The sequence below is a fragment of the Odontesthes bonariensis genome, chromosome 8 (assembly GCF_027942865.1).
Source record: "Odontesthes bonariensis isolate fOdoBon6 chromosome 8, fOdoBon6.hap1, whole genome shotgun sequence".
In the NCBI taxonomy this organism is placed as follows: domain Eukaryota; kingdom Metazoa; phylum Chordata; class Actinopteri; order Atheriniformes; family Atherinopsidae; genus Odontesthes; species Odontesthes bonariensis.
Window position 1 is genome coordinate 8,876,853 of NC_134513.1, and position 24,254 is coordinate 8,901,106.

At 40.1% G+C, this 24,254-nt stretch overlaps 1 protein-coding gene and 1 long non-coding RNA gene across 5 annotated transcripts in view; one reads left to right on the top strand and one right to left on the bottom strand.

Annotated features, from left to right (window-relative positions):
- Window positions 1–368: 368 nt before the first annotated feature.
- On the bottom strand, window positions 369–22,661 carry LOC142385239 (uncharacterized). The gene is made up of 4 exons (XR_012770152.1): window positions 22,534–22,661; window positions 22,363–22,432; window positions 21,479–21,618; window positions 369–2,076 (listed from the first exon to the last, which is right to left on the bottom strand). It is a non-coding gene; the product is annotated as an uncharacterized LOC142385239 (long non-coding RNA).
- ptn (pleiotrophin) overlaps window positions 903–24,254 on the top strand; it is a 47,907-nt gene continuing 24,555 nt past the window's right edge. Inside the window, exons 1-3 of one of the 4 annotated variants that reach the window (XM_075471576.1) lie at window positions 903–1,060; window positions 10,361–10,415; window positions 14,541–14,638. In XM_075471576.1, the coding sequence (XP_075327691.1) occupies window positions 10,398–10,415; window positions 14,541–14,638 (116 nt within the window). In that variant the 5' untranslated portion in view covers window positions 903–1,060; window positions 10,361–10,397. The remainder of the gene's footprint in view (window positions 1,061–10,360; window positions 10,416–14,540; window positions 14,639–24,254) is intronic. The other 3 variants (XM_075471577.1, XM_075471580.1, XM_075471578.1) reach the window with 3 other exon arrangements.

A 24,254-nucleotide genomic window follows, 5' to 3' on the forward strand; every position in this document is an offset into this window, starting at 1 on the left:
TAAATTGGCATCATCTTATTGTAAATCATATTACTCTGCATTTTCAAAGCGTACACATTTAGTAATTCCATTTAAGAGGGACCTCAGAAACGTGCTTTGAAACCCAGGCAAAAATAAACCCAGTCTCTGTCTTACACACAGACTCATATGTCTAGATTTGCGTCAATGTCGGAAAGTATGTATGTAATTATCCATTGGAATAATATCTAATGGAAAATGTGTAATGGAAGAAAAATGGACAAAAATAAAAGTAAAAAAATGAGGAGGGGGAAAATAATGTGTTCGTTTATAGGTTTGTGCTAGAATAATGATACTAAAACCAAGTCATTCACATCACAAAGTAGATAAGTTTTATTGTGTGTTGTCGAACCATACATAAAGCTGAAAAACAAATTCAGACCCTCAGTGCTTTTTGGTCAATACTAAATTGATTGCTTTGCACTCCCCTTTTTCATGGGTCAACACAATGTTTTACGTAACTGTGTAGTTGGACTGGACTGCTGGTCTCAGCTTGCTTGCACTGTTGGCTCATGTAGCTTCATTCTGTTGGTGTTGTTGTTTGCTCAGTCCTTCTGAATATCTGCCTTTCTGTTGGCATTTGGATCAGTGTCGCTCATTGTTTTACTTCTCTCCCTGTTTTTCCGCTTGTCTCTTCTCTGCCAGCCCGTCGACGCTGTCCCCATGGATCTCCTGTGCGCTTGGGCTCTTAACTGCCCTCTCTCTTTCAGACTCTCCCCACCATCTCACATCTTCTCTCTGGTGTCTCAGTAAGTGCCAGGCAGGGTGTCCCTGGAGTGACCTTGGGTGTAATGAGCTCCTGATCACGAGTCAGGAAACCCAGCATTCAGCACCCCACCCCATCACCCTCCACTCAGCCCATGCAACACACACACACACACAAAAAAGAAAAAAAAAAGTCCACACAGCTATCGTATGCTCAGCCCACAAAAAGAAATAGTATTGGAGAGGCAAGGGAGCAGGGTAGAGGTGCAGATGAAAAGAGCCTAGAGACACTTTTGCTTTAAGCCCTGACATACAACTACCAGACCTCCAGAGTAAAGTAAGTGGATTCTTTTTTTTATTTTCTAGGTGCACACATACTGATAAATGTTTTTTGTCGTAAAGGTGTAATGTGATATTGAGGTGGTTACTTGTGCAGCTAGGCAAGCTAAAAAGTTTTTGGTTCAGCTGTATTGCTGCAAGACTTTAGTGTGCAAATGGTTTGCGGGCTTCTTGGTGTGTGAGTTTGTATGTATTCTGGGGCTGCAATCTGTTGGACTTTTGATGTGTGGGGGATTCATTATTCTACAGAGCTGTGTTCAAAATTTCTTTACAAACTCACAAAAAAAAAAGTTGCAAAAAAAATGCACTTGAAGTTTCTCTTGCGATAACACTGTTTTGCATTTGTACATCTGTCCTGATAGTTTGGCTTTTGGTAAAATAAGGAACTTTTTTAGATGTGGTCCTAATCACTTTTTTTGTTGTTCTTCCAATTTTAAGCAGATTTTTCCTTGAGGCTGTTGATACAATATGATAAACGTATAAAAATACAAAAGATTGTTAAGCTTAAATGCGGAGAATTATAACCGCAGATGGAAAAGGGACGTGTAGACATTCTGAGTAAACAGTTGGAAAGACCCAATAATCCAGCAGCCATGGGCTACTGAGGATGGTGTTAAATCATTAACAGGGCCGTTTCCTCAGTGATTAGACTTCAAACACCCATATGTTTTGTTTATTATTGCTATCAGCCAAAAATGTGCAAGCTCAATTAATTCAGTGTGTGCACGTAAGCTGGTTGAAGTGGACCACTTTTTCCCAGGATGTCGTAATTTGGGTCAAGCCTGACTGGAATGACAAACCCCGTACTGCTGTATTGTATCAGCATTATGAGATCCAGCAGACCTTCTGCATGCGTTGCCATGGCTTTCTTCAGTCCAGTATAGCAACCCAAGTCAGACCAAACAGTGTTCTTCTCTGTCTTGTGGGCATTCCAGACAAAAGCTTCCTCTGGCTCATTCTTGCTCAAAATTAGGTGTTCGCTTCATTTCTTTAGAATCAACACATGGTGTGGTCCTAATGAAAGAGCAGGGAGAGATTAAACATGAAGTGGAGATGAGCTTCAGAAACCTGCTTTGGTCCGTAGCAAGTCAAAACACAAGTTGGATTAAGCTGGATGATAGCCAGCAGGGACAAACTCATAAAAAATGGCTAACAGTTCCTGGCATTTTTTCTGCCAAAATGGCCTCTTGGAGGCCTTTAAAAGACATTTTACACATTCTGCCCTTTGGTCTTGTTAAATGCTTGCCCCACATACTTCACCACGTGATCTTGCCTGTATGTCAATCTGTTAAAGCATTAAGCCAGTTCATTTCCTTCTATGTCCTCACAAATGCTTTGACGAGACCGTTGTCTGTGGAGGAGCTGGAGCAATAAGGCATAGAATTGCACTGTTAGGACCCTGAGAAGTCCGCTCCAGGGGGGAGGGAGGCGCTGTTAATGGAGCCAGTTCTCGTCTATAGGGCACAACTAAGTGAGAAAGGGAGAGAAAGAGGGTAGGGGGGTGTGGACATACACAAAGGTCCCCACATTGAGAGGCTGGCTTATTTTTGTGGGGTATGCACTGACCCTTCACATGTGGGATGAACAGAATGGGCCTTGGTGGGGTCCAGAGGGCCTCCACAGAAGGGGAGGGCAGGATAAAGGGAGGAATAGAAGAAATGAGGAGGGGAAGGATGCCAGCAGAGAGGCCTGTCTAGGAGCCATCGTATTCAGTTCTAAACGCCATAGTGCAAAATTACATTAAATAAATGCTAACTATTGCTGCAGTACTCTCCTTGATTGCACTCCACTTTTTTTCTAAATAACTGATACAGACAAACTAAGGTAATCAGTGAACTGGATTCATCCTTTAACCAAAGATGTTACATATTCAAAGCTGTTCTCATTATCACATTTTTTGTACTCACAAAAATCCAACCCACTGTTTTATTCAATGTTGATGATCATTGACTGTAGGGGTACCATCTCCTAAAGGCTGATTCATACTCGGCGCAAACGCGCAACTGTTCTGGCTCGAGAACCATTAATGACGTCATCGAAAGCGCCAGCCCCTTCACAGTTCCTTCAGCTCATAAGCGCAGTTTGCACCGAGTATGCGTCACATTTGCAGTTCTCTCCAGACCAGCGAGCGTCACTGTTGAGGAAACAAGCTGAAAAGCATACGAAGAAAGCATACACAATGCCACCTGTGGTGTCACGTCAGCAGAGGCTGGCACATCTGATGCGGAATGAATTTACTCTGGGTGTAGAACTGTATATGTATCTCAGAGCTAAGCGATGTTCGTCCTTTGCAACAAGACGAACTTTGTCAAACGTTGTCCCAGTGTAACTTCATAGACGTGTTGTACAGATGTTTGTAGAGGCGCATCCTCTCGGTCACCGCGGTCTCTGCAGTGTTCATTTTTTCTTTTTCTTGGTCAGCTGTTTCCGGTTGAGCGCGCGCAAAGTCAGAAAAAAAGTTGTGTGCGCGCCCTTGCGCCGCGCGAGGATTTTCTAGCTTGCGAAGGGGGGCGTGGCGGAATTTTGGGACACGTGACCGTTTGCGCCATTTGCGACCAGCTAGTATGAGCGAGGTTGCGCCGAGTATGAATCAGCCTTAAGGCTGTGATGTTGATAATCATGGTTAGAAAAGCAGGAGCAAGCAGCTGTATCACCACTATCAAGAGTTGGACAAAGTTGTCTGCAAAACCTCCCTTTGAGGGAGCCCAGTGATAGGGCTACTAATGCCTTTTATGGGAGCATTCAAAAATGACGTTTGTGTTTGTTCACAAGTGTTGAAGCATATCGCAAATTCCTCAATGGCTAGTTACTAAATCCTTTCCTAACTTAAAATTTGCACAGATTTTTTATTTTTCCCACATTTTGTCCTGCTTTTGGTTTAATCTATGATCCTTGGAGAGCTGATGACTGGCTATAATTCATAATTGGAACACACCCTCGTTGGCACTTGCTGATGATCCATCAAAAAAAAAAAATCCCAGAAGTTTTTAATGACCCTGTCTGTGTCTTTACTACTTCTACTATTCAAAATGTACACAAGAACATTCTAATGTACACATGTAATCAACCTTCACAAGTCTGACTCGAGCTACCCTGCCTCCCACCAGGTTGGTCCCAGCGGATAAGCCTAGGGCCACTTTCTTTCCCAGTAAATGTCGTCTTTCCACTGTAATGAGTTGGCTCATTAGTGGCTCATTCAGCAGCCACCTGCACACACACACACACACACACACACACACACACACACACACACGCACACACACACACACACACACACACACACACACACACACACACACACACACACACACACAATCTCTCCCCAGGCTTTCCAGTAAGTGACTGAAAGAAGAGAGGGCAAAGGTCTTTTGGTTGGATGTGAAGCTGCATGCCCACTGAGACAGTAAACATACAGCTGTGCTGTAAGACTTAACTGAATGCATTTTATTTCATTTTAGTCTATTGCACAAAACATCAAATTTAGTACACCATACTTTTGCAAATCTAAAACATTTTTCTCATTTCCAGGGTGTCAGAAAGTCACTTTGTTAAAGTTGTTGACATCTGAGAAATGCACAGTGTGCCTGCTGGTATCATTGCCGCTGTTCAGTTGCGTGGCAGTTTTAGATGCTGGGAGTAAATATTCAAGCAGTAAGCAAGTGTTTGCCTTATTAACAAATAACAATGTTTACAAGAGGAGTTTAAGCAGGGAAAGAAACAGTTGGATTCCTTGAGATCTGGATTTGATCTGGAAGATGTTTTATGAGTTCAGTCATAGAGGCTGTAGTTTTGATTCCTTGTGAGTCCAGTTTGAGTCAGTTTGTGTTAAGTTTGCTTGCGCTTGTGGTTAGGTTAGATTTAGGCACCATAACTAATTAGTTATGTAAGTAAAGTATCATGGCTTGGCTTAGAATACACCCTTTAAACTGTTAGCCCAGCATCTAAAAACATGGTACCAGAGGTCACTGTTTGGAGTATGAATGGACTCAAATATTGTAGACACAAAACTTGTTGTGCAGTCCTTCGCACTTCACATAATATTTTCCTGTTGAATTTATATTGCTCTGATGAAGAGTTCTCAAGTCAAGGTCTGCTCCGTCTCCATTAATTGGCAATGACTAAATGGCATTGGTTGATATAGTATAAAGTTGTTGTTTTGCCATCTATATAGAAAGTGATTAACACACCACAGAAAAATAAATTGATGTCAAGTCAAACTATATTGAACTAATTCATGAAAATGTTCATCAGCAATTTTTTTGGCTAATCACAAGTACAGCAAGCAGCAAACACTATCACCATAAATAGTTCATATGATCAATAACCTAGCAAAAAGCCACTTGCTCCTTTCATTTATCTGATAACTATTCATGATAGACTTCATACAAAAGATAGCAGCACCCTGGAGGGTCAGAAGTGGGTTGGAAGAAAAAGTGAGCCCTTAAACCTGCATTCTGTAAATACACCAGAGAAATCAAGGAGTAAAAATGACTTCATCACTAACAGATTATACCCGTAAGCCTGTTTCAAGTGACTAAATTATCTCTAGTTTAAAGTCTTCTTTAATTCAAAAATGATTTTTTAAATTTTGTAATTACCACTACTTCATTGAGTGTGACGTAGAAGATAAAACCAGGTATGCCTTATTGTACTTTGTAATCGTGGATTTGCTCGCAGTCATATTCACCCTCCACTCCTCACGTCTAATTTAAGCATGATGATTGAAGTCATGATTTATTCGTGTGTATATGCGATTAAAGTCCAACACTGATGTTAAAATCAATAAGAAGTCAACTTTGGGGGGAAATACCCTGTTCTATAGTTGCAAAATGCTCCTTAATGTTCTTTAGCCTACTCTCTGCTCTCAGGTAGTTTCATGTAATTTACAGTTATTTTGAGTGAATTTGTTGAAAACAATCTTGTTTTGACATACTCGTTTGACCATTTCGTAACAATGTGTATAAGATATTTATTCCACTATCTGTAAGTGCCCTTGAAACATTAAAAAGCAATTAAAACATGGAGAAGTGCCACTTGCCTTTCTTTGTAGCTTGAGCAAGCCTTTAAATAAGGTTCTATAAACTGGCAATAGTTTTATGGAAAAATGCTGTAGTGGGAATACATGGCCTGAGGGTGCTCCCCTGCCTCTAATTTGTGTGTGTTCAGGCTTCAGTGTGTGAAACTCATGGGAGTGGGTAGGGTTTGTATACCTCTAATGAACTGAGGAATGATCTTGTAACTTTGCTTGAAAGCATGAAACTCACATAGACAAAGAAGATGATTAAATACACACCTCTTTTCCTACCATAAAACCATATCAAGAGCATTTTGGAAACATCTGGACATTAGCATTCGTACAATTCCAGTCGTAACTACTCACAGAAAGGGTAAATGTAATGGTGAACATCTTTTCTTTGTAAATATCTCCTACTGACGGTGCAGCAGAAATAAAAGTAAGCCCCAATATTGACTTGGAAGGTTTCCTCCCCCAATGCAGAACCTCGCCAAATGGCTCAGGAGTAAACCCTAAAGGGACTATTAAATAACGCATAGCCAATACACTGCTAAAGCTCCACCTAAAGGCTGTAATCTATCGGCTTAATCAATGCAATCTCATTTTATTTAGAGCCACTTTCTGGCTGCTTCTGAGCTGAGATTGAATTCAAAGGAGTTTTTATTGATATTATAATTATTTCTACGGTTGGAATTTGATTCTTGCAAGATGTGTGAGGTGTATGTGTGTGGGTTATAAAGGGGAGAATAAAGCATTTTCAAGACGCCCGCAAGGGGTTACACATCCCTGTGAGTCACTTGTACTCACAGGGATGCAGGGACTTGTTGTGATGTGACCGCTGATGTTGAATGGAAAGTTAAATTGATTGTGAGCATCGCTGTGGACCACAGCCTGTCGTCTAGTGTTTTCTATCCCTGACTAACTGCTAGTTGGACTGCTTGTGCAGTAGTGAGAAACTACTCCGATCATAAAGGTTTGTATTTAGTATAAGGTCTAATCATGCTCTAGGTGCAGTGAGAAAAAGAGGTGTGATTAAATAAAATAACACAAATGCGGTTAAAAAAAAAAAAAAGATTCCCCTCACAGCCCCCCCTTGATTTAGTATTTTCTTCTTTTATTAAAATGGATATTTCAAGGTCCAAATCTTCAGTACTTAATACCAAAATAATTTAAAACAGCCTTCTTGTGCCAAAGGGGGTATCTAATCCTTAGTTAAATCTCACTAGGTTTTAATCAGACCCATTGGAGAGTTGCTGCAGCCCTGGGATGTCGTCCTATTACTGCAGGGCAGCACATGCTGGATGAATATGATTTGGAGAGTTAAGTACCTATGATGGATGCAGAGCGGATTAGATAGGCCCACTTTATGGTTACAAACAGCAGGCATGGCTTCATGTCCACCCACCAATGAGTGATTAGAAGCTGAGATCAGCAAGGATGAGGGTGTTTTTGCCTGGCATAAATAGACTTAAATATGTGTACATGTCGCAACTGAATTACACATCTGAAATCCTTTACTTGAGAGTTAAAAGTTTTATCCACATGGAGACAAAATAAAAGGGAGGAGTAAGAGAAGGAAATATAGTTGGATGAAGTCCGGAGAAATCGAGAGAGAATCATTAGTTATATCCATTAGTATTCCATCCACAGCTTGTGCTGTGAGACAGCTGGTCTGTCCAAACAAACAACCTACAGAGGGGGGATGCCTCATTATAGCTTCCCTCCTTTTGTCTCACTCGGAGTTCACATTCCATCTGACCATAAACACCAGGTCAGGGCTGTGATCTCGCCCTGTGTCTATGCTGGAGTTTAGTGATGTTAGTGGGGCTAGTAAAGCAAGAATTTGCATGCTGTTCAGTACATGCTGATGACGGCACAGCATCGTGGGAGAGGAAGGGCAAAAAACACAACGGTGTTCTTACAACATTTTAGAGTTACAATCAAGTGGAACCAGAAGGGCTGAAAAATGAAGCAGACAATGAAAAGTTTCTTGAATGTAAACTTTGAAAAAAAAAAAAAAAAATCCAAAAAAAAAATTCTTAAGGACCAAAAAGAGATCAGTTTCAAGTCAATGCAAAATGCGTGGAGATAAGAAAGCTAAAATTCGAATATTAAAGACCATAAGTGGACAATAAAGTGATGCAATACATATGAAAGATGCAGAACTTGATACACACGACAATTACAAATTGGATTTGTATAGTTTTTCAGTCTCGGTGTCTTGCTCTTCTTGACAAGTGATGGGCCTGTAACATGTTTGTGCTCAGGGGCCGATTGCTTCATTATCCATGCGTGCTTTTGCCTCCAAAACCAAAAATGAAACCAGTGAGCGATGTTACTGTTGCGGCCTCCATTGCAGTGTGATATATAGAGGAAGGAACGTCCCTCCACCCTTGAGACGCCCACTCCTGTCCCCTTCCCTTCTCAGCTGTTTATCACTGAAAGATCCCGGACCTCAAAGAAAGAGGCAGTTGCTCACAGCTGACACGTAAACATCTGACAGACTCTTCACCAAAGCTATACTGAAAATACCTGCAAACCAAAATGCAATCCAGTTTGCATTGGCTGCCTTTACATGAGAACGCATGTAACTGGACCATTTAAGTAGTCCATTGCTATTTCCAATCTAAGATGTAATTTGTGTTTCTTAGTGAATGAATTAGTCTCTTCTGCTGCAACTGCAATTATTTTGCAAATGATCTAAAAGGGATTTTTGATATAATTTTGCACCGTTGTCGAAAATCAGCCTCTGAACCCCCTATCATTTGTACTAGGAAAGGTTCAGTTGTATACCAAAGTGACCTTTTCTTCTAGAGATGAAAAAAAAATCAGAGTGCTGCTTTCATTTGATTGTCTGATTTCCCCCCAACACAACTGTCCTTCCGTCCTTCATGTTTGACTTGGGGAAGCAATGAACTGACCAACCAGAAGATCATGTCAGTGCTGTGACGAGGACAGGAACACTGACCAGATACCAGTAAACAATAGGCATGGCTACTGGGAATTAAAACCCAGTGTCTCTACTCTGGATATTTTTTTTGTTTTTCTAATTTGAAAATTGTACATCTTTAAATCCTTCGAATTCTAAAATAGTCTCAGAGGTGAGTAGCTCTGCACTCTAATCAGTTCAATGTCAATTTTGGACACTTGTCTCATACATGTTAAAACTACCTTAACCTCAATGGCTTTTTTGGCATACATTAAACTAAAAGAAGTTGTGAGTGCAGACTGTAGCCCGGCCGCTCCCTTCGGTGCACTTACATGAAGGCTTTGTCTCTTCTCTGACTGTTCTAATGCCTGATGGCAAGTTTAAAGGTTATGTTTCATGCCTGGGGGCTTTAACTGCGGGCAAAAGCCACTTCCCCGCATTGTACACATTCTTCCACCTCCCCCCTTAACCCTACAGCCACCCTGCAGCTGAGCACAGCCCGTGTCACAAAAGGGCTGCTGGCATTTGCACAGCAGTGTTCTGTTTTCATTTTGAATGGGAATGATTGGAACTCTCTATGTGGCAAAATAGACTCCCTTATTTGTCTGTGAATTGTGTCACATAGAAATGCCACATTTATGGTTTAGTAAATATAGCTTGAGTAAATAATGTTTTGTGCAGATGAATGTAGACAATGACGGTGGTGGGCACACAGAAAATCTGGTGGGTTGTGTTCCTGACAGATAGAGATGGCTTACTGCAGACGGTGAATGGGGACGATCTGCAAAGTCCACTTTCCCAAACACTGCATAAGCTATAGTGTAAAAGCAAAAAGCTGTTAGAGAATTGGCTACATCTAGTAAAAACTTAGCTTCAACTCCGTAGTTAAGAGGTCTTTTTTATTTGAATATTGGATACTTTATGATGACACTGTCAGAAAAAAACTATTCTGTTATTCAACTAATGAAATTAGCTGAAAGAGGTTCCAACTGAGTCACAGAAACCTAGAGAATTTGTTCATGGGCCCAAACCATCATTCTAGTGGCAGGCAAACCGGCTACAGCTAATTTCATAGTAGAATGAATTAGGTGGTGTGGCTGGTGTGTATTGAATTCCCCTTAGCTTCTCCAGTTGACGTCAGAGGACATCAGGCGGTGGATCTCTGTGGTGTTGCACGTTCCATCTTCAGTGACTGCTCTCTGTTAAAAACTCCAACACATTTACGAGAGATACACGGACAATGCCTTCTTTTTAAAGCACATTGCATAAGATGGCTGTTTTTTCTTTTAAACAAGTTGGTCTAATTGATGAAAGCTACTTCTTCTTGGCTTCTCTTGTGATTTCTGACTCTACAGGTGAAAGACTTGACTACAATACAGAGGACAGAGCTCGATGAAGGCAGCACCCTATGTAAGCATTCCTAATGGATGTTCTTGTGCCAAAAGGACCCAATGACAGTGCAATCCAAGGGAAGGATTTACTTGGAGCAAAAGTCACATCTTTGACAGATTTAGGATGTCCAATCTCCCTCTGTTCACCATTCTCACTTAATAGCATTCCTGCATCTTGGATGGCTGAAAATAGGATTGTCACTGGGTCCTGGAGTATAGCGTGTTGCAAGCTATGTTTGATTCGCTCTGGGTAGTGTGGAGCCTAAAGGAGCAGGAAGTGAATGACACTATCATCGCAAACTGGAGTAAACAAGTTAAAAATAGAAGTCATTCTCTGTTGTAGAAGATTTCTCCAAGACACCTCTGTTTTTTTCACACTGTGTGCAGAGAAACAAAATTAATAGGTCATTATGTAGCCAAGTGACCACAAAATAACATCACGCTTAGTGTGCAGTGTAAAATAAAGCCTTTTTTTTTTTTTATATGTTCAGCTGCAGCCTCTTCTGTCTCATTTGTCTTTTGCCACCTTTTCTGTTTCTCATTTAGATTTCTTGTTTTTCAAAATAAACTAAAGGTCATGTTTTTAAAGAAAACAAATATTATCTCTTATTTGCGCTCTCCATCAATTGATGAGGGAACTATCCTGGTCAGAAGGATTTTTTTAATTTGCAATTTGTTTATCCAGCCCATTCTTAATATAAAAACATTGCAAGTCTTTTGTCGGGTCCTTTTTGGCAGCACAAATCAGTGCAAAGGGAAGCCTTTAGATTAGCCTTCAGATTTTAATGCAGCAGGTTTTTGTTTGTTCGTGACACTGCAGAGTGACATCAGCTGTGTACCAACTGGGTTGTACACTGTGGTGTACAGTGCGTGTTGACATGGGAAAACGGAATATACCCACTTATTTTTCAGTCAACCTAGTCTATAACCACATCTTAATCTCCATTTAAGTGCATTCAGATTAGCCAGTGTGTTGTACATCAATTCTCATATTCTGACAAAGGTAAAGGCATGACCTGCTTATCTTTGCCTCTCTCTGGCTGGTACAAGTTGCCTTCATTGGATTGGTCGGTTAGGTTCATACAGAAGATTTGACGCACTGATTTCAACATGACACTTTTTCTCTGATGTAAAGCAACAGAAGATGTGTGACAATGTGAGTATAGCCAACACTTCATGCACCACAACACCACTTGTTACAGTGGTTAACCAAAAAATGAAAAAGAAAAACAAAGAGGAAAAATCCAAAAAGCTCTTTTGGATGTTTTTCCAACTTGGTATCTTGAAACTCTTTCATATCAGTGAGTAATGGTCATGTGTGCTCTCTAAAAGCAGGAATAATTTATTGTTCACGTTTGTTATGTCAGAACAGATTTACAGAGTTTCCATCAGCGTTAATGTGCTTCAACTATCTTTTTAAATAAACAACTCACATTATATATATATATGTGTATGTATGTATGTATGTATGTATGTGTATATATATATATATATATATATAGCTATTAAAAAACACGAGTAAAAGACAGAGAAAGTTTTACTTCATGTTTAACATGTAAGAATCAGTCTGTTTTGATATCACTTTCTAACAGACAGATGTACAGTTTTGACATGTCTGAAAGAGCCAATTGCAGTTGGTGTGTATCTAATGCCTGTTTCACTGTATTAATTCTGATGGGCTGCCGTGTTTCAGGCATCTTTAATAGTCTCGACAAGCCTTTGTTCTTTCCACATTTTCATGTCTAATCCCCAACAGCCCACAGGGGGAAGCACTGCTGGCTATGTGCTCTGAAAACCTTTGTTTGATCAGCTTCTAAAATATTTGAGCAATTTAAGAAGGGATGAGTGCAGGTAATTCATAGCCTGCCAAAAGAGTGTGGTTGGAGAGATGGATGATGGCAATGAAACTCTGTTTTCTCATTTCTGTGCTAATGCATACCCCAAAACTACCCTTTAAAGCCATAAAGTGTCAGACATCTTCCATCGACAAAGACCATCTGAAATGATCCTATCTTCTTCAAAACCTCAGGCAATAACTTTTTTCACCCAGTAGAGGCCAGTGTGTAGTTGATGAGGTCATCCACTCAATATGACAGCTGCACAGCAGGAGGATTTTAAACGCCTTCACATTGGGGTTATAGTGAAGAGAGAGCACCATGGATATAATGTAGTCCAGAATCACTGTGAGGAAATTAATGGGACATTGAGCAGCAGGAAACAAAGATACACACACAGTGTCTGACTGTGAAAAAAGGTAGATGGTAAGGCCAGCTTCACCATTTAAGAGAAGAAGAGTAGAGTGAACAGGAGTGAACAGCCTTGTTCAATACTTCCGTGAAAGTGTCATTTCATACACTTACTGCCGCAGAGGTCGTGGCCATTATAGATGGATCATGAGAGCCCTCTACTGACAGTTAAATCAAAAGAAACCACTGGCAACATCATCATCATCATCATCATCATCAAAACAAACTCCCCAGTTTGCAATTTTAACTGCACATTAGGAAGAAGAATGAACATTGCTGAATATGTGTGACCATGTTGCTTGGTTGAATATCGTTGCTTTTTCACCCTCCGTGAGGAGAATTGGAGGTGGGGCTGGTAAATTATGACCCTCGCTCTGCCCTAAAATCTTTATTCAAACACCCACCTACTGATGTAAAAGAAATGAAGTGATGATTTAGCGATCTAAAGAGGGGTGTGGAGGTGATAAAGATAACAGCCAGAATATGCTAAAAGGTTTAATCGCCTTCACAAGTGACCAGTGATTTATTTTATGCACCCTGTAATGAGGCTGTTCAACATCATAGGCTCATACTTGTATAAGTGTGCAACTTGTTTTACTCGAAACTGTAACAGATTTTATCGGCTATGATAAACTGTAATAGAGACTCACCTCTCTCTAAATGTGATGATGCATGTTAGAAAAAAACTTGGATTTAGCTTATGTCATAGAATTTTCACTTGAAATTTTTTTTACAAAAATTACGATTTCACATATTACAGTTCAGAACAGACATTTGAGCCCCTGTTTCCTTGCAGCATTTCTTCATTTGTATGTGCGACACGGGAACTCATAGCAATGTTTTGACTCCTTTCTTATCGGTGCAAAAGTTCTTCATGAAATTTAGGTTGGCTGAAAATATCACCATATATAACCTATCCAAACCCAACAAGCACATTTAGCGTTACAGTATTGCCTCAGGACTTTGTAAATTCTGTCAATAAAATATATTTTGTAAAAGTTGTTCAATCAGGGTGTAACCTTATCTATATATCTTTTATCAGGTAAGAAAAAAAGAGAGTGAACCAGGATGGCAGAATGAAACAGAAATAAACTTTTTCCTTGCTTCAGAAAAACCAAACTACAAGTGTGAAAGATGCCCTTCATTTTATGTAATTTCATCTATCAGAAAAAACAGCCAGATTTATAATTGATATATGAATAATACAACACTGATAAAACAAGACACATTTATTCCCATGTTTGCTTCGTGCAGAATTTCAGCTGTTAGACAGTTCAGGACGTCCTCTGCGATATTTTTTGTTTCATAATTCACCAAAACTTTTCCGTAGTTGACAGATTTGGACTGCAGGCAGGTCAGTTTATCCCCAGGCCCGCATGCCATCTCAGATGTTATCTTTTAAACAATGTGTGGTGATTATAAGCTGGAATTTTCCTCCAGTCTTTAGCCCAGAGGACACAGCGCCCATACTTTCCAAACAGAATTTCAGTAAATTCATCAGATGACAGGATAGTTTTCTTTTTTTTTTACATTTTTTTTTAAATTAAATCTTAAAAAAATGTTTATAACCCAGAGTTCCTACATGTTTACATCTATTTTAGATACATTTCACCCTGAGCATTACCTGTTGCTACTTAGCCGTGAGATGTTTTAGCATAACATTGCTTTTCCCAGACTTTTGTTGGTCCTGTCCCAACATTTTTTAAACAGATTGCAAATTCATAATGAACATATATTTTCTTAAAACAAAACACTTTCTCACATCTTGCATGTTGTATTTCTACTGTTTTCAACTAAAGTAGGGTTTAAATGGTATTAAATCCTTGCATTGTGATAGTTACATTCCTCACAGCACACTGTTTTCTCCTCAACACTGTCTATCTATCTTTACATTTCAGACTGCCAGCGGAGCAAAAGAAAGACTGCACCCCCCACCAAAGCAGCAGAGAAACACTGGTTATTCAGTGCAGCACCTAAAACTCCCATCACTCTGCAGGTTGTCGCCTTGTGAGCAGCATGTTAGAGAATGTAAATCAAGCAAACATTTCTGACTGGAGATGGAAATTGAGCAGAGGGGTTTGATGCATGTCTACTAATTAACAAAGAATCCGCACCTGCTCCCAGCCTATTAGGTGTGTTGGAAGCTGAAGGATTGCTGACCGGTGGCTTTGATTGGAAAATAGTTAAGAATAGCCATTGTTGATCTTCTCCTTTCAAATCACGCAGGTGAGGAAAAGCCTAAACTTGCTCGCTTGCTGTCAGCAAGCGCAGTAAAGACAGAGTATCACTGTTGTTTAAAAATCAATAGGGGTTTTCAGGCATCACTTTTGGGGGCTCGACTGGTTGAGAACTTGTGTGCGTCTCATTGATGAACGCAGTTGATCTGTAACTTTCTTCCTGCTGCAAATGTGTCATCTGAGGCGAGCCTCAGCCTGGAGGGAAATTTACCCCTGTCTGCCCCAGTGATGGTTTCATAATCTGCAGTCAGGCTTTGTTCCATTGTCACTCTACAAGGCTACAAGAGAACCAACAGGACTGTGTTTGCTTTAGCAAAAGCAAGAAAGCATTCAGTATCTTTATTCACCACCAGACACCATACAGAGCAACCCACACCTTTAAAACTCATCTCAAAAGGCGAGGGAACACATATATAAGGCATCTCTGATATGCAGTATGTGGGCTCAGGAGAATACAAGTGTAAATACAATATATTGCATATATTTGCTGCAGTCTTTGCCAGCAATGTGACACCACTAATAAACACTGCATTTAATTCCCTCAAAGTGGCTGGAAGAGCTGTCAAAACTGTCCACCAAAATTTGTTTTGTTAAAGTGAACAAACCCGATCCACCCACACTTTCTCACTTATTGCCTTCTGTCGATGTCAGACAGTCGGGGGGAAAAAACTTCACATCGTGTGCACGTCTCAGGGACAGCACAGCTTAGCACGCTTCGCAAAGCTAATGTCACCACAACTTCCCGACAGATGCAGGATGAGATCTGCAGGCAAATTGCGAGAGGAATTCTGATTAATCCTTCGACAGTTTCCCCACATATCTCCTCTTGTAACTACAGCACAGAGTGGTACTCTCTTGATGATGAAATGGAAACACCAAATGAAATCAAATGTGGCTGGATTTCGCCGCACAAAACACAAGCACTGACATCAGAAAGTAACCACCTCGATATTAATGAGTATACTGTGTCTAGTTTGTTTTGTGCTGTAAGGTGTTTTTGTAAAATATTCACCAAACATCAGAGAGCAGCACATATCCGTAGCTCTTGCCACACATACATTTCAAACTGCTGGCATTAAAGCTCCATTGCACTCTATTAAATCGAGGGATTTGTCTGGCTTTACTTGATATAGATCCTGAGACCATGTTGGCATTCCACCCATTTCCTTTGATTGCAGTCATCAGATTGACAGAAACATTTCAATTGAGTTTAGTTTCACTGTTTACACCGAGATAATAGTGAGGAAAATGCTGTGATTTCCTGATTAAATTCCACGCTGGTTTTCTATTAACGACTGTGCACATTCGCTTCCAAACCTGCCCACCTCCAGAGCAGCCATTTCTAAGGTGGCTGTGAAAGCAGCATAATACCCTCACATAATTGCATTAATCTTTTGACCTATAGGTAAGGTGTTTTTACTGCTGTCATTTTGTGTAGCACCTAAACATGTTTATACAACTCAGCCTCACTCTTTGCACTAATGTGAGTGCCATAAGCTGAGTGGGACGGGTGAAGTAAACAGAAGTCCTCGCAGCGAGCCTACCAAGTGTGCATAAAGTAATAATCTGTGACATTTTCATGTAAATAAATTGGATTTTCCTCCTCAACGGTTTCACAACTCATGAAAGATTTGCTGCTCTCAACATTGGATTTCTTTTTGCAGCAGATGTTACTTGATTTTTGGGAAACGATCCAAACATGATGTGGTGTGTAGGTATGTGGAGTTACAGGAAACTGTAGGTGGCAAACCCGTGCCATTGTGAGTGTAGAAAGATCTGGGACTAGAATCATGATTGAATCTAGAGAGGTGCGCTACAAAGTGGGGAAGAGACCCGACATATGCAAACATGTGGACTGACAAATCTTGGAACAATGGGACAGTCACAGAGGTGAAAATAATCAATACAGTGACATGAGCAAGACAAGATGTATTAGCAATGTCAAATTTGTTCCTTTCATAGTGCCAGTGCTTCTAGGTCACAGCATACTGTAGAAATACTGAAATAATACCTGTGCAGGTCACGCTGGTGCATCTGTGAAGAGATCTCAAAAAAGAGATCTTTAGCTGCCCCTTCCCCCAACCCTAAACTGTATTGATTTGGTGCAAGTTCTTACATTTTGATATGACCGCTGGGAGTCTGATTCCTGCTGTCTGTCCTGCCTTGAGATGTTTCTGGGTGATGCTGTATTGAATTTCCGAGCAACCTTCATTTGTGCATATTTATTTTCGTCTGAGCTCAATGTCAAATTCTTTTGAAAACCGTTTTCATCTTTGTCAACCAGAACACAGTTTTTCAGTTTACAGTTCTCTGGAGCTGTGAGTTATTTAGGTTCCTTGCATGTCTTAATCTTCCTGAAAAGATATTAATTTGAGGTGCTTTAGTGGGTGAAAAAAAAAAATCAACCATTGTGCGAAGTAGCTTTGTGTCGGATTTCTGCTGAATTGGATTCAGATTGACTTGAAAGCTAGCTGGGAAAACTGTAAATCGCTCCCCCTTTGAGAACGGCAGTCAACTTGAAATTGGTGACACAAACGGGAGGCAAATGTATTAACATGCACCCTCTTGAACGAGTAGGAGACTTGTACAGCACATTAGATCTGAGATGGAAGCAGTGCAAAGAGCTGTGTTTTGACTGAGTGCTTGGAACACAGCTTTTATTTCTTTTAAAGTAAAATCATTCCATTTTTAAACTAAGTTATATCGAGCGGCAAGTTGTGAAGTGGAAATAAAGCTGTGACGCTGAAATTTGTCCCCAGTTATGTGTTTTGGACTTACTTACTACTATACATTGGCTGCATGTAGCCCTACTGAAACGTACACTGACACAGTGGAAATGAACCTACTAAACAAACCTGTGGATTGTGGTCTTTACAAATCAAACAGTTCTATATGGACTCAGCAATTGTAACTGTAATTGTCACTGGAGTCGTGATTGACAGCTATATCTCCAGCAGCATTATATTCCTTAATCCAGAACAGATTAAGTGCATTCTCCCTTTAAAGAAGACTGTGATTTCTGAGCTCTTTAAGAAGCTATTAATAGCTTTCCTTTCCAAATCTGAGATTCAGGAGTCTATTTCACAAGCAAAGTTTAATTCACAAAGATATATGGCAATGCTCAAGTGGATAGAATGCAGAATCTCTGTATAACTCTAAGCTAAATATGTTCAGTAAGATTTGAGGGAAGGAAGAGATGGAAGCAGGAGAGTGGGAGGCAGATATGAGAAACGGGTGTCAGGATGGCTTAATCAAAAGGCGGACAAAACTGCCCACGCTGTGGAGAGGCTTTCTAATCCAGTGCTCTTTAATGAACAAGTGACTCGAGGTGCTTTCAGTAGGTCCCTGAGAAGAACACAGTCTCACGCTAACATACTTACACATAAAGATACATGTTGCCTACTCAATTAAACAAAAATCGGCCCCTTTGGAAGATAGACAAGAGAAAGTGTCTGGGAGAGGAAAGATGGAGGTGGTGACTGTTGATGCTAACAGTGTGAGGCTTAGGGGACAGAATGGGATGGAGCTCCATTTCTGGGCTTTCAGTGGCTGCCTGGGGGACCAGGCTGCACAGGTCCAACAGCCAGACAGCTGGCATCTAAGGGGAACAAGCCCAGCTTTTTCTAGCAATCAAAAAGCACCCACATGGAAAGAAGAAAAAAAGGCAAAAGGATATGGAGTGGTGATAAGATGTCCCCTGAAACCAGGGCTGTACATGAGTGTCTCCACTATAGCTGTCCTCACTGAGAGGAATGGTGGAAAGGATGAATATGGGCAATTGTATGAATGCAGCACATCCATATTAGTTTGATCTAAAATCGTGACAAGCTGCTGACACAAAATAGTTTTGCTGTGTGAGATACCTTGTAACGTCATATGTGCAGAGGCAGATTTAAGTCAATCTTATGTCTCTTTTTGTTGAGAAAAAGTGAGAGAGCCCAAGAGAGGGCTTTTCATTGCAACAATTAATAATTTCCCTGTTTAAAAAATAATTAAAAATGAAAGAAAAATGTGTTCACATTTTACATTCAGTTTCACTTGCTGTTGGATTAGATTTAGGTTTTTATGTACACCACTTCACAACATTAATCTTTTGAATAATGACATATAAGTACACAGTTTACCCATATGCTGCCCTTCGTATGTGCAGCCAAGGGGTTCTGATAAAATGGTAGTATGCTACGTGTGTGGAGCACCAATATGCAATCAGCAATTTTCAAACATTTCTACAAATTTGGGCCCAGAGGTGCTTCATGGAGTGCCAGTATAAAATAAAGCTTTTTTGATTTGTAAATGATGCAAAGATGGTTTAGATGTCTCATTTAACATGCTAACGTGGTCGCCGAAATGAGAGGGAGCGTAAAGAAAGTCCAAAACAACTTTAGCAAAGGCAGCGATAGTTCAAACATTTCTGCCATCATGCACAGTGACCAAAATATTAACATTCTCTAACATTTGTTTGAAATGTTTACCCTCTGGGAGGGTTTTTACTTTCTCCACTGAGATTTCAATAAAGATTTAATTCATGGCTTTCTTTATGCATTCTCCAGATAAATTTTAGCATATTGGTAAGTTTCACTTTAGCTTTATAGTCATAAAAAGGAGTCTATTTGATGACTATTTGATTTAGCTATACCAGTGATAGTTTTTGGCTCTCATAGTGCAAATTATATGAAGAGAAGGGGCACGAGTGGGTGTTTCGAAGCATTTTATAGTGTGATCAATGAAAATGAGGCAATCCTGCCTCAGATGAAATATTCAATTTCAGCTGTTTCAGGACTTGGCCTCTTTCTCACTGACCCTCTCTCACACTCACTGAAAGGGAGACACACACAGAGTACCACACATGGTGCTTTTGTACCAGAGTGTGGCTCCCTGGGGGCTCCTCAGGGGCTGTTCTGAGAGATAGCAGGGACCCTCTCCACACATTCTCTCCCCCACTGTCTGACCTTTACAAAACACAAGTCAGAAATGTGTGGCATTTCCCTCTAATCATCTTCACCTAAACACATGAGAAATGTTGCCGTGCCTCATTTAAGGAATCCCACAGCCTCATAAGAAAAGGATTTTCTTCATTTGTCGTCATGATACCCACAGGTGTTACTGCACTCAGCAGCATATACTTAACTTTCACTCATTTGATTATCCATATAGTTATTCGTATCCCTTTACCGACCTTTTGCATGACTGTTTTTTTTATTTCATTGTTTTTTTAGGGCACAATATATACTTGGATTTACATGCTTGTTTACATGTTAACCCTAACACTCAAACGCCTTCCGCTTGCTTCTTGTCAATGCACTTCTCATTTCATCCGTGCTCTCAGCTCAGCTCAAAGAACACGAAAGCAGAGAAACTCCTGAATAAATTCTTTCAATATGCCCCGTGTCTCTGTGAAGCTTCAACTCCACCTCTGAATCACGACAGCTGAGATGGGAAAGCCACTCAGAAGTGAATTTTTCTGCTTGACTTTTCCCAAAGAATTGTTCTCTCTGTGACTGAAGATAAACAATGAACCGAGCTAAAAGGGTCAGTGTAATGGATTTTCTTTTTTGTTTTTTCAATATAGCAAAAGTGACTCTGTGGGAATGCAAATAATCATTCAAGAGAGACATTTTTATCTGATGTTTCGTATTGCATTTCTGTATTAATTTAATCTTTATTGTGCTTGTGGGAATGTTTTTTTGAAAGAAAAAAGATAAATACTGTTCCAGCTGGGAATGTTTGACTGCACTTTCAAAAGTAGCAGCAGCAACAATGTTCATCCAAATAAATAAATTAATTAATGTGTACAATAACAAATTAATGAATAGCAGCATAATTAAACACAGCTAATGGCAAATATGCATGAAAGAGAAACTCAGACCCACCTCAATCAAGAATATTTTCACACTGTCATGTGAAACCTGTCTACTTTTTTTCCCATTGAGTTTGCTTACTTTAATATTGAAAGTGGGATGCAGCAAAGTGATCTAAGTCACATGTTCCTGCTTAATAAATTCCACCTATAAAGCATTTGATTCAAAGGTCTTTGCGGATACCTTTACAGACAGAGACACACCACCTTTAGGCTTTTAATGATTAAGTTATTTCATCCTACACCCACTGAGCAAGTGAGCCGAGACAACCACATAATACTGTTTGACCAATCCAGTCTAAACTAAACACATTCATGGACTGTCCAAAAGTGTCTACTTATCACTGACTTTGGGGAAAAAAGAGGTCAAATTCCCTCAGAACAAATGTGAGAAATCTGAGCAATTCAATCACTTCACAAACATTTAAAGTTATTCTTTTGATAACTAATGTAATATGTCCTCACCTTCATTGACTGAGCCTCCCATAAAATGTTTTGCAGCCCACCTCACCCTTTGAAAAAACAATATTTTGTTTATCGCCCGCACACAGGCATGGTTTTGTTACTGAGGATTAATCTTTTGGGAAAACTGCATGGCGGTTGAGGATACTTGAAAAACTTTGCAGTGTTGTCATATGTGTTGTTCTCTTCTGTTTACAAGGCGACGGCAGACTGAAATAGACGAGTGCCAACCTTGCACACAGGGCTTTTTACACTTCTATACAGACATACAGATACTCACCATATATTGAAAGGAGGCACCTTGAGATCACTGTTACATGATCCAACACACAACAGGATGCCGACCCTGGTTTTAGTGGAGATCTGATTGAATTCTCAGTATGGAAAACTTTGCTGTTGTCTTGGAGTAAGCTGCTTCACCTGCACATTGAAGGGAACATCATTGTAAGGAGATCACCTGTCAGGACTTATTCACCATACCATTTATCAGGCTATGGAAGATAAGTATTTCAAAACGTAGTAAGGCTAGTGTTAAAGGGATAGTTCGCCTCTTATGACATGAAGCTGTATGATATCCCATATTAGCAATATCATTTATGAACATTTGCTGTGTTCAAAACCACCTACTTCTCCTACTATTTCTACTAGTCATACTTTTTTAAGTTCCCGGATGTACACTAGATGCATACTAGATTCGCCGAAATGTTGAGTATTCATCATGAGGTTACTTGTCACACTCAAACTACCCAAGATGCAACGTAACGTGACGTTGCCCATCGCCATTTGAACGGTCAAATTCCGTTGACGGGACGAGAGCAGTCAAAACGGCATAACCGGAAGTGCGTTGCTCACTGCGGCTAGCTTTAGTGGCGCCGAATTCGTGGGAAAAAACTTGTAAATAGCCGGTATTTTGTCACATTTTCAACACCTTGGGGGTCTAAATGACTACTTTCTCACCTGAAAATGTTTCAAATGTTGCTAAAGTTATATATTTACAGAGTTTATAGCTTAAGCGAAATCAGCTTTTCAGGCCGGCTGATTTCGGCTCGGGCAGGAGTGAAGTGCACTGTGTGTAAACGCTCTGCATGCTGTCTGATCGATGAGTATGCCGTTTTCAAGTATGTAGTATGTAGTAGGCGGTTTCGAACACAGCCATTGACTTACCCCCTGCTGCGTCCTGTGAGCCGAATTCCAGCTGAGTTTTGGGGTCCACGAAGCTAGTCCGGCTAGTTGGCTGGGGGCACAAAAATAAAGCGTTTTGCTTCTCAAAAAAATATCCGTTCAAAAGAGTAATACATTTGCATCACAAAATCGTTGTCCAGGAAAAAGTCAGACCTCACTTCGCTTGGCGCTATTTTTGCCTCCCTTGATATCAATGCGTCCAATGTAAAACTGTGCAGACCGAAGAACAGACCGAGCACTCCCTAGCCACCTAGCGATAGCTACACCTGTTATGGTGTTTACTGCTCGGAAGCAGGGGACTGCTCGGTCTGCTCTTCAGTCTGCACAGTTTTACATTGGACGCATTGATATCAAGAGAGGCAAAAATAGCGCCAAGCGAAGTGAGGTCTGGAATTCGGCTCACAGGACGCAGCAGGGGGTAAGTCAATGTTCATAAATGATATTGCTAATATGGGATGTCATACAGCTTCATGTCAAAAGAGGCGAACTATCCCTTTAACCACTTTGGTAATGTTTATATTCATTATTGTCACTGTGAAATCTTTTGTGGTTTCAGTGTAGATTGTTGAGCAAAAGAAAACAAAAAAAAAAACATAAACATGCTGAAAGAATCCAAGTCCCATTAAGAAGAAATGGCACGAAAAAGGTGTGAAACACATGAAGTGATGACAGTATTGTGTCTAGATGAAGTTGTTCAATGCCAAAGAAGGCTGATTATGTTGCAGGAGTCGACACTTCTTTTTTTTTTTCTTAAAGTACCTGCAGTCATGACTGATTTCACCCTCGCAGATGTTCCATCAGATGATGCTCTCCTTGACTGTAACCGCCACAAAGAGATTCATGTGAAGATTTGCCAAGCAGAGACCTAATATTCTAAATGTAGACAAGTATGGGGAAAATACCACAGGACACCAATTACCTGACAAAATACTGCCTTTATTTCTCTTTGGTGTGGTCTTTTTTTTTTTTTTATGAGCAAATGGAGTCATCCAGGGTCATTAGTCGCACTGTTCTGACATCTCCTATTGACACTGTCTTTTCCTGAGGCTGCAAAAAAACACGAGTGTGTAATGCAGAACTTCTGACCCATGAGAGAAAAGAAGAAAAACACACTTTATGTAATTCCTTTATGGCAAATAAACTTAAATGTGTCAATGAATGCTTTGCTAAGCATTACAATAGGTCTTTTAGTCAGTCTTTTTTTTTTTTGCAGAGTTGCAGTGTCAGCAACAGCAATTTTAAAGGATGATCCTTGTGGGTATTCATTGAGCAAAAAAATAACTAATCATCTGACCTGCTCTCAGAGGGTTGTGGATCTGGTTGCCCTCAGCTATATCCTCGTGCATAAACCCACATTGTGCACATCCAATGTGGCCTGTGTCTACTTTTTAAGTTGAGGCATCGTGATTCAAGTGGAAGCATACTCTTGATCTAAAGGAAAAAAAAAAATGTTCAAAACAATATTTACAGTCCCTGAGCTAGATTTATCCCAACTCCAATGTTTGACAAGACAAATGTTCCCTGTATGCTCCCTGTATGCTCCCTATTGCCAATGTACAACTAATTTAACCGGGTTGTACTCGGAATCTAAGGAAAGTTTGAAGTTTTGAATTTCTGTTTGCAAATAAGAGGTTGAAATGGGTCCATTGAAGACACTTTGATTCATAAATATGCACAGTTTATTAGTCTAATGATATTAAGGCAGTCCTTATCAAATTAGACTAATTTGTCTGCATATTTGTGACTCTAGCTGGTTGCAAGTTTGCCAGAACAGAAATTAACCATGGTCTATATTAGGTCCATTTCTGGTTTATTCAGTTATTCTTTTGTTCGACATGTGGCATTGTTGTTGCTTGCTCATGACCCTGATCTCT